The following is a 14,686-nucleotide window of genomic DNA, read 5'->3' on the forward strand; positions in this document are numbered from 1 at the left end:
GGACATCCAAGGTGTGGGTGGAACCAGGCCCACCCACCAGGCCTACACCTGTCCCCTTGATTGACCCCCTGCTGACAGGAAGCAGGTCTGGCCTAAGAGGTAGTGAGCACTCACGCCAGCTGGAGGAGACTGGGGCCCTAGCTGACTCTGCTCACACGGCGAAGGACCATGACCTTGAGGAAGGCCGGCCCTGTGGCCAGTGGGACGCCCCCTCTCCTTCCCTGGAGGGAGGTTAGGCTGGCTGGGGTGAGCCGGGGAGAGCAGACTGCATTTCTGCAGAAAGAGTCTGCACCAACCGGGTTTCTGAACAGAGGGATCTCCCTCGTGATGTTTCCAACCTTATAGCTGGCTGCTGCTTCTCCTTCTCCTCTTCTTCTTCTTCTTCTTCTTTTTTTTTTTTTTTTACAAGGTTTGCCGCCTCAGCTCTTCACCTTGACAGCTGTGCCCAAGGGAGCTTTGTGTGTATGTTTAAGTAAGATCTTAATCCTTTCTGAGTGGCATTAAAGTTGTCATCAGGAGAGCAGGGCGGCGTTGACCTTGTAAACAATGAGCAGACAGGGACCCTGGGAGTAACTGAGGTGGCTTCAGGAATCCAAGAGGGAAGGGTCCCACCCCACTCACCCATTCGAGGCTGGTCTGCTAGTTCAGGAACCCTCAGCTTGGGAGATTGGCCCCTCACCTTCTTCATTTCTCTGTGTGCTGCGGGTGAAAACTTGGCCACCTCGGACAGCACCCACATGAGCTTCCCCAGCATCCAGCACCTTCCACATCCTTTAGCAAAGGTCTAATGAGGATCTCTGTGTGCCAGACTTAGCCACCCACGCAGTCCCCGAGTCTTGACATCTGGAGATTCATAGCCACATTTTCTATACCTACATACCCAGAGACCCAGATGGTTAATGGCGAGGAACAGGAAAGACACTCATAACACTTGCAGTTAGTAGTCGATTAGATGGGAGTGCCAATAACCCAGAAGACGGAAGTAAGATTCAAGATGACTCAGGCCTCACCCAAACTGACGACACCCAGCAGGAAGGCAGTGCAGGTGTCACTCGCCAGTGACCCCGGTGCAGAGTGGGATGGTGCACAGACAGAAGGGATCCTTGCCAACCAGACAGGAGGGGGTGGGGCTGTATCATAAAGCAAACAACATGTACTATTCTGTCTGAGGCATTGATTCAGACCAGAGGTCACTCTGGTCACCATAAATCATGTCATTGATCTTCTGGACTGAGTTGATTGATCTGCCTGCACCCCTTCCTTCCCTGTCTACTCTGTGTGCATCCCAGCTCAGAGAGGCGGCTCCATTCACAGCCAGCCAGACCCTGATCAGATAGCCAGTAGTTAGCAAGTGTTGGCCATGTGCAGGCAAGCAACCCCTCGAGGCAAGTACTATTACTCTCCCCTTGCTGCAGGTGCACAAACAGCCTTAGGGTGTCTCAGGGACTTGCCCGAGAAGACCTAGCTGTAAGTGGCGGAACTGGCCCCAGACCCAGGCTGCGTGACCCCAAAGGCTGTGCTTCAAACCACTACCGTATGTTATGAGAACCAGAAGGCAGGCCTTGTCCTTGTGCATGTTATTTATTGTCAGAAACCAAGGGAAGTCTTTTTTTTTCTCTAACGTTTTTATTTTTGAGAGAGAGAGAGAGAGAGAGAGAGCGAGCAAGCAGGGTAGGGGCAGAGAGAGAGGGAGATAGAGAATTCCAAGCAGGCTCTGTGCCGTTATCTCAGAGCCCGATGTGGGGCTCAAACTCACGAATTGTGATATCATGACTCGAGCGGAAGGTGGGTTGGACACGAACCAACTGAGCCACCCAGGCGCCCCACCCAGAGAGGTCTTAATAGACATCAGACCCCACCATTTAGCTCCTGCCCAATGAAAATATTGCAAAGGCAAGGCCATCACATTTTGTAGCAATGACAGCCAACCTCTGCTGAGCACATCCGATACTCTGGGCCTGTGATAGAGGATGCACATACATTTTTCCTGTATTGGCAAATCTTATGAGGTGGGTACCGTCACCCCATGTCACAGGTGGTTCAGAGAGGTGAAACGACTAGCTCAATTTTCTTAGAAGGACGAGGGAAGTACTAGAAGTGAGTGGGAGCCCCATGCTTCTAACCAATGCTTGACGTGTCTCTTGCTTCTAGCTAACTATCACGTGGCTAAAATTTAGGTACTTTAAAAAGGGCTCCACCCAACTTTTCTTATAGATTATATAGATGATGCACCACGTGTGCATCCCCAGAGACTTAACTCAGGGTTTGGCATATGTTAAGCAGCAAATATTTGTAGAACAAAGGAGAGAATACATACATAAATAAAGTTATATTGCTCAAAGGTAGATGTTCTGCTGATTTCTATTTGGATTTTTTTGTTTTAATGGCCAAGGGAGACGTTGGAAAACACCTGCTTTAAATTATTTCAGGCTAACATTATCGCAGCTGTGCATTATGATAAAGTCACCAATTTATCTGCGTGCTGGTGTGGGCCCAGTACTTTTTCAAGAGAGTTCATAGTCCAACCAGAACTAGTCCCTTGGCCTGTGCAGAGGTGCGTTTCACTCCATCTTGCCATTCTATCCCCATCCTCTGCCCCATGACGTCTGGGGCATTCATACTGGCCTTATGGAACTGTCATCCATGAGGCTAGGTTCCACACAGCTTGTCCGGAATCCTGCGTGGCCCAGGCTTCCTGCCCCGGGATGACCTTTATTACTATATTGATATGTATGCATGCCCTTGTTTCCAGTCCCTCTAGTCCAGGGCTAACCTGCAGCCACTTGAGGAAATCTTTCTGCCATACACGGAGGACCGGTGAGTCCAGATTGTTACTTTCGGGATTCTAGAACCAGGATCCAAACCTCGGATCCTGGATCCCAGAATCTCGGGCTGTTGAATCTCTCTGATCTGGAAGGAACTCTTGAGGTCCCCTCCAGTGGCTGCCAAATTTTACTCCCCAGGCCCCACCCCCACTCAGCCATAGGCTGTCCGCGCTCTGCTCCATGGGGGTAGGGGTGTGGGTAAGGTTTCCTTTGAAAAGAGGGTTTCACTGCTCAGAAGTTGGTAAGCCTTAGACCTCTTTATGTCACAGAAAGCTGAAGCCCAGAGAATGCAGGGGCTGTGCCCAAGGTCACACAACTAGCCAGCCACGCCCCCATTCCAGACTCCTGCCACAATCCCAAATTGACCCTTGACCCCGGGGTCGTGGACCCCTCTCCATGGGTAGGGTGAGAGAAAGGTCAGGGTGGGGAGGCTGGACCCTGGGGGCTTCCCCACCGCCTCCCTACCGCTGCGGATCCCCCCCCCCCCCCCCCCCCCCCCCCCCCCCGCACCCAGGAGGCTGACAGAGCAGAAGCTGGGCCTACAAGAGGAAAGAGGCCAGCCCAGGGAGGCTGGGGCTTCCTCTGTCCACGAGGTAATTAATGAGCGGCTCGTCTCCAGCGGCCAGCCCTCCACAGCCCCGCAATGCAGCCTTCCTTGCGGGCCCTGCCCGGAGAGCGGAGAGCGGAGAGCGTGGGAATCCTTTGTCATGCAGATCCCACTGCCTGTCTGTTTGCCACCCTGGGATTTTTTTTTTTTTTTTCTGTTATATATGGCTGACCCCTTGGCTAGGCAGTAAAAAAAAAAAAAAAAAAAAAGAAAAAAGAAAATGATCTGACAATAGATCAATACCTAATTAAAGCCAGAGGGAAGGCATGAAAGGGGAGAAGAAAGATTTATAGTCACCCTGGGAGGGGAGAAGGACTTGGGAGTTCTCGGTTCATGACAGTGCTTTTTCCTGGGAGATCACATCCCCCTTGAGACCAAGAATTTGCCATAGGGATCTCCCAGCGAGCTGAGGAGCCTTGAGAGAGGTCTGAGGGGGCAGCGAGGCAGGGGAGAAGGCGGATGATGTTCTGGGGGCTCCCGATGCCCAGGTGTGTCGGGCGCCCGGGTTCCCGGGTTGAGCCCAGCCTCCTCCTAAGTAGCGGACCCTACACTTGTGTGGAGCCTGCAGTTTGGCACTTCTGCCCATCTCCACCCAGGCAGCGGCTAATTGGCTCCCGAGCCTGCGGGCATTTTCCAGTGGTGGTTTCTGCGCACTCACCCAGGCCAGCCACCTCAGCCTCTGAGCCCTGGGCTCTACCTCCTGGTTATTTTTAGTCTCTCGTGTCCTTCCCTGGAAGCCAAAGCATTGATCACACTTAAATGAGACCAGAACAATACATTTCCCTTCTCCTCTCTGCCCAGCTTCCCTTCCAGCACAAAAGTTTGTCATCCCCCAGACCAAAAGTCTACCCCCTTCTCCCCCCAGACGGTATGACATCATCTCTCTCTCTTCCCTGGGACTTTTCAAGGACATTTTTCCTCCAGCGGAACCCCCACTCTGGAGATTCTGTTGGCCTTTTGTCACTCGGCCGGAGGGAGGGAGGTCGGAGGTGAAGCCAAGCGGGTTTCTAGATGCCGTTGAGCAGAGAAATGCTCTGGAGCGATGGAGGGAGGAGGCTGACCTCTGTCTGTACCAGTTCGGGGAGTGGCTGCCGTCGAGGCCGCGAGCGTGGACTTTGTGTCGGCAAAGCTGGACTCAAGTCCTGGTTGCAGCCCTTCCTACCAGTGACTCTGGGCTCAGCCTCCTCACCTCTGCATTGAGGCTGCTGTCACCCTCCTCAAAGGGCGGCCTCGGGGGTTAAACGGGCCGATGTAAGTAAAACGCGTGGCCAGCGCGCCATACACGGTGGCCCACGCGTGGCAGCTGACCCTGCAGTAAGTACTGCTACTGTTTGTTATCACTCAGAACCCCGAGGTAACGCCAAGCGGGGCAGAGTTGCAGTGACAGGCAGGTGGTCCCTTCCCTCCACTGGGTCTTCTGTAAAAGAAGTTCGAATCAGATGGCTCTTTCAAGCCATGAATTTAAGCTTTTAGGAGGCCCCAAGGCGACACCGGATGAAAGGAAGAGATGGAGCCTTTGCTCCGGGGTCTTACCCCCCCCCCCCCCAGGCTGCTGCGTGTGAGGGCCTGGGGCAGGGGCGGGGAGTGCGCGCCAGCACCCTTGAATTCCTGATGTCTCTCTGTACCAGGGTCCTTGGCGGTGTCTGTGGCTGACATGACTGCACCAGTTGTGGGCTCCTCTGGAGGGGTGTATGCACTCGTCTCTGCCCATCTGGCCAACATCGTGATGGTGAGCACCTGCTGTCCCAACGTGCCTATCTCGGCCTCCCCTCTGCATGTCAGTCCTCGCCGGGGATCTTCTTCGACTCCCCGCCTCAGGCCCAGAAATGCCAGGCAGACCTGGCTGGTATGAGGGCTCACTGACACTCCTCACTTTTTGCAGGCTGATTTCAAATGGGGCTCTTCCATATACGATTCATATTTTTTCCTTCCTGCCTATGAAATTACCCATTTCCCTATGCTACCCCTTTCCCATTCAGCTTTAAAAAGTGTTACAGTAGGGGTGCCTGGCTGGCTGCGTCAGTAAAGCCTGCGACTCTTGACCTTGGGGTCGTGAATTCAAGCCCCACGTTGGGACTAGAGCTTAATTTTAAAAAAGAAAGACAATGTTAGGTATCCCTGGGTGGCTCAGTCTGTTAAGCACCCAACTCTTGATTTTGGCTCAGGGCATGATCTCACAGTTCATGAGTTCGAGCCCCGCATTGGGGCAGTTGACAGTGCAGGGCCTGCTTGGGATTCTCTCTCTCCACCCCTCCCCCGCTCTCTCACTCTCTCTCAAAACAAACAAACAGATACTAAAAAAATAATTGAAAAAGGGCGCCTGGGTGGCTCAATCAGTTGAGCTGATTGAGCTGATTGGGCTCCATGCTGACAGTGCAGAACCTGCTTGGGATTCTCTCTCTCCCTCTGTCTCTACCGTTCTCCTGCTCTCTCACTCTCTCTCTCAAAATAAATAAACTTTAAGGGGCGCCTGGGTGGCCCAGTCGGTTAAGTGTCCAACTTCGGCTCAGATCATGATCTCACAGTTCATGAGTTCAAGCCCCACATAGGGCTCTGTGCTGACAGCTCAGAGCCTGGAGCCTTCTTCAGATTCTGTGTCTCCCTCTCTCTCTGTCCCTCCCCTGCTCGTACTCTGTCTGTCTCTCCCTCAAAATAAAAAACGAGAAAGGAATTTTAAAAAATAAAATAAAAAATAAACTTTAAGAAAAATAATAAAAATTAAAAAAAGACAACTTTAAAGAGTATTACAATCCTTGACCACTAGCATGCATCGTAATTGTAATTCGTTGCTTGTCACAGATGATTAAAAGTAAAGGGATCACAGCAAAATTCTCAAAAAGGAAAGGAGCCTCTAAGAGGTTAAATGATTTGTCCACAGTCACAGTGAAGATTGTGGCAGGTCGGGACTTGAACCCATACTTCCTGACAGCCACTCAGGTGTCATTCCCTTACACCAGACTCTCACAGTGTCGGGACACAGCCATTCCTTTCCCAGGCTCTTTTTTGCCTTTTCCTGAAGGGCATTCTTTTCTTAAGATTTTGTTTTCTAAGTCATCTCTGCGCCCAAAATGGGGCTCGAACTCACAACCCCGAGACCAAGAGTCACACGCTCTGCCGACTGAGCCAGACATGCCCTTCCTGAAGGGGATTCTAGCGTACTAGCTGAGAGCCCAGGCTCCGGAGCCAGTCAGCCCAGATCTGAGTCCTGGCTACTTACTTCCCAAAGAGGCACCTTGGGCACATTACTTAACTGCGCTGTGCTTCAGTTTCTACATCTGTGAAACGAGATGATATTGATAAATGAGATAAAGTGAAAATAACCTATTCAATATAAAGGTTAACTCCCTCCTCCTCCAAGAAGAGGCCAGGGTTGGACCCTGAATGGAGACAGAGTCTTTAAGGAGAGAAATAGGAATCCATCTGATAGTCCCAGAGGAGGCCAAAGTCCTTGTTTTAGAGGCAGTCGGGAGGAGGAGTCACCGGGAGCGGCCCTGCAGGCCCGATGCCCACCAGGGAAGGCCCAGGTTCTACTCATCCCCGGTGCCTGGCCCAGGGCTGGCCAAATGGCAGGTGGTGCCAAGTAAATTTTTTTTAAGATTAAAGAAAATGTTGGTTTTGAGAGAGCGCACACGTGTGCAAGCGGAGGAGGGGCAGAAAGAGAGGGAGAGAAAATCCCCAAGTATGCTGCACGCTCAGCACGGAGCCCCATGCGGGGCTCGGTCCCATGACCCCGAGATCATGACCTGGGCCGAAATCAAGAGTTGGATGCTTAACCGACTGAGCCACCCAGATGCCCCAGTTTTGTTTTGTTTTTTTTTTTTTAAGTAATCTGTACCCCCAACGTGGGGCTCTAACTTACAACCCCGAGATCCAGAGTCGCACGCTCCACCCACAGAGCCAGCCAGGCACCCTCCTCCCACCCCCAACTAAATTTTGAATGAAGGAAGGAAAGAAGGAATGAGCAGTGTCTAGAAACGGCATCGCTTCCCCCCCAGGGTCCTCCTGTTCTCACCTCCCTCCTCTGTCACTGTCTTCACCCACGTGGAGGATGTGTGAATGCTGTTACAACGTCTGGAGTTCCTAAATTCTCCCATTTCTTCTTTATTATTTATTGTCACTGTCACCTGCCAGGCTCAACACACCATCCCTTTTCTTTTCACCAAAGTCCCCTTTGTACATCGAGAGAGAGAGTGAGCGAGTGGCAGAGGGACAGAGGGAAGGAGAGGAGGGTGGGGGGAGAGATGGACCGACAGACACCAACGACACTTACTACTCATCTGAATTTTGGCAACTTCACGTGAGCACCTGAAGAGACACAGCAGGTGTAGGAAAGCTTGCGTGGACGTGCGAGTGTGTGTGTGTGTGTGTGTGTGCACGTGAACTTACACACGTGTGCGTGCGTGCGCACACACACACACACACACACGGCCCGGTCCGCTGAAGATCCTGACAGCACAGGGCTGCCTCACACAACCCTTTTAAATGGGTCATTCTGTATCGGTGCCACAGCTTTCCCCAGACACAGCTTTTTCTCTGGATTCCACCTCCGCCGCTCCCCCCTCCCCCTGCCCCAGTTCCCTTCTGGAGGGGATGGAAATGCTAACAAACTCCCCTCCCCGCCCCCCCCCCAGATGTGTACGTGTGTGAGGGGACCAACAAGCACAACTAAGAAGAAATAAACAGTTCATAGAGAGGCCCTGTTTCCACCCCCTTCCCTGCAGCATGGGAAACAGCCCTGGGGCCCCAGAAGTTCCCATGGTGAGGGCAGATCACCCCAAGAACCACGGGGTGGGGCATGGGGCTCGAGGAGGGAGGTGTGAAAGCAGTTTTGTTGCCGTTTACGCTTCTTTCTGGCAAGCAGCCCATGGCCTGTGGTGGTGGAGATGAGCAGTCCCATCCGAGAGCCCACTACCCTTCTAGAAGGACGTGGCTTTCGCCGGCCAATTGGGAGCGTCGCAGTCCCCGGAGCATGACATATGGTAGCCTTTCCCTAGAAAGTTGTGTGGTGCTTATCTGATGGTGAAACAAACCTCGTTTTCTCATTAGAAAGGTTGGTTTCCTTTCAACAAGAGGCCGCCTTTACCCAAATTAGCTTAGCACCCAGCACTTGAGAGATGCATTAGCACAAACCCTATACATTGGCCATTTCTGTGGGTCAGAAGCATTTAAACATTGGCAATTTCCATCTAATAGGTATGCTAGAATTTTGAATTCCCAAATGAAGACTTGTGTGTGAGTGTCTGTGTGTGTGTGTGCGTGCGTGCATGCGTGCGTGCGTGCGTGTGTGTGTGCAGCGAAACACCTTGTCAGAACAGACAGGAGAAACAGCATGCTAGTCAGAGAATCTAGACGTGAGTACTGGACCAACCATCTTAAAAGCTGTGAGTTGCTTCACTTCTCAGGGTCTCCGTTCCCTCATCTGCAGCCCCTCTTTACAGGGTAGTTGTGAGACAGACATGGAGAGTGAAAACGGTGGATGTGAAAATGCTTTCCATGTGGCAAATCACCACACAGCTGGGGGATCGCATGTGGGTGTGGGTGTGTGTTTACATATCCTTGAATACGTATCATTTTCTGTGTTTATCAATTTTGCCTGTTATCTGTAGGAGCAATTAGAAAATGTGTCCCTTTTACATCATAACACAAAACAGAAAAAGTGTTCAACACTTCTGTTCTCAGGACTAAGTGAGGATTCTGCCTTAAATGAAAGCATGTCTTGTTTTTCATGAAAACTCTCTGGGCTCCAGGGGTGCCTGGTTGGCTCAGTCGGTAGGGCGTGACACTCTTGATCTCAGGGTCATGAGTTTGAGACTCATGTTGGGTGTAGAGATTACTTAAAAATAAAATCTTGGAACACCTGGGTGGCTCAGTCAGTTGAACGTCCAGCTCTTGGTTTCAGCTCAGGTCGTGATCTCACAGTTCATGAGATCGAGCCCCACGTCGGGCTCGGTGCTGACAGTGAGGAACCTGCTGGGGATTCTCTGTCTCCCTCACTCCCTGCCCCTGCCCTGCTCACGTGCGTGCGCATGCTCTCTCTCTCTCTCAGAATAAATAAACTACGTAAATAAATCAATAAAATCTTTATAAAAAACCCCACTCTGAGTTCCAAAAAGCTTACAGTTTACATCAAGGGATTAAGTTCAGAAAATATTTCAACAAAAAAACCGGATGGCGTAAAAAACTTGCAATCAAGACTTCTTATTTTTTTATTATTAAAATTTTTTTTATTTTTTATTTTTAAATTTTTTTTATGTTTATTTCTGAGATAGAGAGAGACAGAGCATGAGTGGGGGAGGGGCAGAGAGAAAGGGAGACACAGAACGGGAAGCAGGCTCCAGTCTCTGAGCTGTCAGCACAGAGCCCGACGTGGGGCTGGAACTCACAAACGTGAGATCATGACCTGAGCCGAAGTCGGTCGCTCAACCAACTGAGCCACCCAGGCGCCCCTATTAAAACTTTTTTAAATATTTATTTATTTTTGAGACAGAGCGTGAGCAAGGGAGGGAGAGCAGAAAGAGGAAGACACGGAATCTAAAGCAAGCTCCAGGCTCTGAGCTGTCAGCACAGAGCCAGACGCAGGCTTTGAACTCGCAAACTGTGAGACCTTAGTTGAAGTGGGACACTTAACCGACTCAGCCACCCAGGCGCCCCAAGCCTTCTTAGTTTAAAGACTAGATGTGTTAAGATACACATAATTGAATAATTTATTAATTGCCTTTTGCTGGGGCCCACAGGCCAGCAAAAGTGATTCCATGTAGGAGATATTTACTTACACTCTCTTCTATACGATAGCTGCTTCCCTAAAATGTTTGAGATCTCAGTTTTTGCAACGGGACCATCTTGTCAAAGCACAAAGAGAGAGCGTTGTCTAAAAGACACTGGAGATCTCTATGTCGTAAGGTTCATTTCATTACTAAAAATCCTTTCACAGGAAATCAGTCCCCAATTTGTCTGTCATGCTTTCCCCTTTCCTGTGCTGGGTCTTTTTGAGGTCTTTTGACAAGATAGGTGAAACCGTGAAGCTCCCACCTGGGTTCCAGCCTCTGAGCTCTTAACTGGTTGGGTGAACGAGATGCCCAGGGGACTGGTTACCCCCTGGTTTGCTGAGGGTGGGTTCTTTCTCACCCTGCAAGGCTCTGGGAGGGAAAGAAATGAAAAGGGGCTGCAAGAGACTCGTGCCCTGGGGCTGCAGGCATTACCACATTTATAGCCTCAGCAGGGCAGCAGGGCTGCCCTCCTGTTGTTTCACTGCAGTTTGGAGGGAATAATGGGGCGGGGAAATGAAGCAGCTGGTGGGAAGGGGTGACTGGAGTTTAACCCCTCAGCTGCTGGGAGGAGTCATTTCCCCACGTCCACTCAGCTTTGGAGGCAGGTGGACACACAACAGCCAGTGGGGACAGACAGCACAGACAGAACATGACCCTCAGAAGTGTGGGCAGATGGAGTCCTGGACTGAGGGCCCTAGGGACCTCGACATTAACTTACCATGACCTTGAACCAGCCCTCCTCGACTCCCCATTTCTTCTTGGCTAAAGTGCGGGAGCTGTGACTGGACCAAGCCGGTCAACTCCAATGCCTTCAGGGCCAGTTAGGGATTGTAAGCGAGGCTGGCCTGGAGAGCACTGGGGTGAAGCTGAAACTGCCCAGCTGGTCCAAGGCCATTCAGAAGGTTTAAAGGTGCTGTGCAGGGCAAACCCACTGTCTTTGCCTCAGGTCTAGATGATCACGTCAGACACTTACGTGACACTTACCATACGCCAGGCAGTGTTCCTGGTGTTTTATGCGTATGAATTCATTTTACCTTCGCAACCGGTGAGGTAGGTAATTGAGGTAGGCACTGATGTTGGCCCAGATTTACAAATGAAGACCTTAGCCAGAAAGAAGTTCTGAGCCACCTCACCGCTGGCCTTGCCAGACCAAAAATATGGACGGTGCTTTTGAAGACAGACCCCAGATAGGGCCTGAAGGAGGGAGGTATGGACCTCAGCTGAAGGAGAGAGCGGCCAATATGTTCTAGACTGATTTTGCCTGATTTATCACTCAGGACACAGTGAAAGAGACGCTGTCTTAGGTAAGATATTCTTCCTGAGATTTTTTTATTTTTTATTTTAGAGAGAGAGAGAGTGAGTAGGGAAGAAGGGCAGAGGGAGAGAAAGAGGGAATACCAAGTAGACTCTGCACTCAGTGCAGAGCCTGATGTGGGGCTTGATCCCACGACCTTGGGATCATGACCTGAGCTGAAACCAAGAGTTGGACGCTCAACCGACTGAGCTACCCAGGCGCCCCCAGAGGGTTTTTATGAGGAAAAGGAATATTGGGAGTGTTCTGCATCACTTTATTTTTTTTTACATTTTTAAAATTTTTATTTTTGAGAGAGAGACAGAGCATGAGCAGGGGAGGGTCAGAGAGAGAGGAAGCTCAAACGTGGGGCTCAAATCCACAAGCCATGAGATCATGACCTGAGCCAAAGTCAGATGCTTAACCGACTAAGCCACCCAGGCTTAGTGAGCCCCTCACTTTGGTTTTTAATTGTGGTGAAATACAGCATAAAATTTATCATCTTAACTTTTTTTTTTTAATGTTTATTTTTGAGACAGAGAGAGGCAGAGCATGAACAGGGGAGGGTCAGAGAGAGAGGGAGACACAGAATCTGAAGCAGGCTCCAGGCTCTGAGCTGTCAGCACAGAGCCCGACGTGGGGCTCGAACTCACAGATCACGAGATCATGACCTGAGCTGAAGTCAGAGGCTCAACCGACTGAGCCACCCAGGCGCCCCTCATCTTAACCATTTTTAAGTATACAGTTCAGTTGTGTCAAGTACACTCTCACTGTTGGGAAATCATCACCATCCATCTCCAGAACTCTTCATCTTACAAAACTGAAACGCTGTTACCCATTAAACAACTCCCCGTTCCTCCCTCCCCCAGCCCCTGGCAACCACCTTTTACTTGATGTCTCTATGAATTGGCCACTCTCTGTGTCTTGTAGGAGTGGACTCATGCAGTATTTGTCCTTCCGTGACTAGCTTATTTCTCTGAGCATAATGTCTTCAAGGTTCGTTCGTTAGAACATGGCAGGATTGCCCTCCTCCTTAAAGTGAATGACATTCCCTTGTATCTCTGTCTGTCCATCTAGGGATACTGGTTTGCTTCCACTCTCTTTTGGTTGTTGGGAATCAGATGGCTAGGAACGTGGGTGTCACTGTTAGGGGAGAATTAGGATCCGTGGGTGGACATGACAGGGAGGCAAAGCCTGGCCGGATGAGAGCAGGAAGAACTTTTCAGTGGTTAGAGCCCCTTCACAGGGCTCCCCCAGGGGTGTCATGGGGCTGGGAGGGCCATTTTGTCAGTGGCTCAGCAGTGTGCCCTCCTTTGGGAGGAGCTGGTCCTTCCGTCAGGGACTCCCCAGGCCCTGCCCATCCTACGGTTGCATCCCGGAGAGGAGCTGAGGGGTCGCCCACCGCCAGCTAACTGCTCTAGGTTAGGTTGGGTTGCCAGATCCAGTGGAGGGCATCGATTCCTGTTGTTCCCTGTCTTCTGGTGGGGCTTCTCTGTGGGCAGTCGCCAGCAGGTGACAACGTCGCCTGCCATCAGCTTGTTAGCATAGAACACGTCGGCAGGTGAAGATGAGACTTCCCCACCTGAAGAGCAGCCATGTGTCGCCACCTTACCTTACGTGAAGAGGGCTCTCCAGTCAGTGAAGAACAATGGGGAAAAGGGAAGCAATGGGCAGGAAGCCGAACGCCTTCTGCAGGATTTCACCCTCTTTTTGGCAGATGCCCCGCAGCCTGCTTGCTCCACCGAAGGTTCCATAAACGTTATTGTATGTGCCAGTGCTCAGGGCCTTGGTAAAGTTTAACACATTCCCCCAACGTCAAAGGAGTGTGAGACGTGCCCTCAGCTGGGCCTGGGCCAGGCAGCAAAGGCAGAGCGGGTGGGTGGGAGGGAACAGAAGCCCCTGGCTCTACCCAGTAGCCTCCTTCCCTGTGGCTGGTGTGTTCCAGGGAGATTCCAGACTTGCTTCTGTGCGTGCCTCTATAAATGACACGGTGCTTTGAATGCGCCGCGGGAGAGCCCCTCAAAGGAACCCTGTGGCAAAGTCTTTTGTAAAGTGAAAAATCCTTTTGTAAGATGAATAATTGTACTCTGTCTATCTGCTTTGGAGGTTCAGAGTGTCCTGAGATTCTCAGGGGAAAGAGCGATTTGTTTGAAGGCCATCTGGCTCCCCCTTTTTCCAATGCCTGATCTTGTACAGCATCCCCCTCCAAGTGACGTAAAGCCCCCGTTTGGAGCTCTCAGTGATGGGAAACACACGATCCCCCAGGATGGAGCGTTCCATCTTTGGACGGCTCTTGCTTATTAGAAATGGAAACATCCCGAGCCTAAAAAAATTCTCTGATGTTTTCATCCATTGAATCCTCCACTTACAGATCACACTTAATATGCCCTTTCCTTATGGTGGCTCACTTGATACTTGATAACAGTGAACTTGACCCTGGGTCTTCTCTTTATCTATTTCTCACATGCAGGATTTTGGTTTCTTTCATCATCCTGATGGTTCTGCTTTGACTTTGCTTGGTTGCCGACCTGCATCCCTTTGGCAAACGTGAGACCTGACAATTAAGGCAGCTTTCAGGTGTTGTCAGCTCGTGTAGAGGGGGCAGGGACCTTATCTTCCTAGATCTGGATTCTCTCCCTTTCCTCCCTCCCTCCCTCCCTCCCTCCCTCCCTCCCTTCCTTCCTTCCTTCCTTCCTTCCTTCCTTCCTTCCTTCCTTGTTTTGAGAGAGAGAAAGAGGGCAGGGCAGAAAGAGAGGGAGGGAGAGAATCCCAAGCAAGCTCATCATAGAACCTGACATGGGGCTCGATCTCACGAATTGTGAGAACATGACCTGAGCTGAAACCAAGAGTCCTATCCTTAACTAAGCCACCCAGGCACCCTATGATGTCAGGTTTTCTTTTCTTTTTTTTAAACTCTTTTTTTTTAATGTCTTATTTATTTTTTGAGAATGAGAGAGCGCGCACACGCGTCCGCGGGGGAGGGGCAGAAGAGGGGGAACAGAGAATTGGAAGTGGGCTCTGCACGGACATGGCTGACAGCAGCAAGCCCCAGGCGGGGCTCGAACTCACGAACCCTGAGATCACGATCTGAGCCAAAGTCCGACACTCAACCAACAGAGCCACCGAGGAGCCCCGATGTCAGGTTTTCTTAAACAAGATACACCCTCGGAGGCATGGTCCGATCTGGAACTAATGG

At 51.0% G+C, this 14,686-nt stretch overlaps 1 protein-coding gene across 4 annotated transcripts in view; it reads left to right on the forward strand.

Annotated features, from left to right (window-relative positions):
- Positions 1–14,686, forward strand: part of RHBDL3 (rhomboid like 3) — a 53,993-nt gene that overhangs the window by 26,712 nt on the left and 12,595 nt on the right. For 3 of the 4 annotated variants that reach the window (XM_027034414.2, XM_027034417.2, XM_027034416.2), the window contains one exon: positions 5,061–5,161. The exons of the other annotated variant lie outside the window; for it this stretch is intronic. In XM_027034414.2, coding sequence (XP_026890215.1) covers positions 5,061–5,161 — 101 coding nt within the window. The remainder of the gene's footprint in view (positions 1–5,060; positions 5,162–14,686) is intronic. 4 annotated transcript variants of the gene reach the window in all.

Source organism: Acinonyx jubatus, chromosome E1 (assembly GCF_027475565.1).
Source record: "Acinonyx jubatus isolate Ajub_Pintada_27869175 chromosome E1, VMU_Ajub_asm_v1.0, whole genome shotgun sequence".
NCBI lineage: Eukaryota > Metazoa > Chordata > Mammalia > Carnivora > Felidae > Acinonyx > Acinonyx jubatus.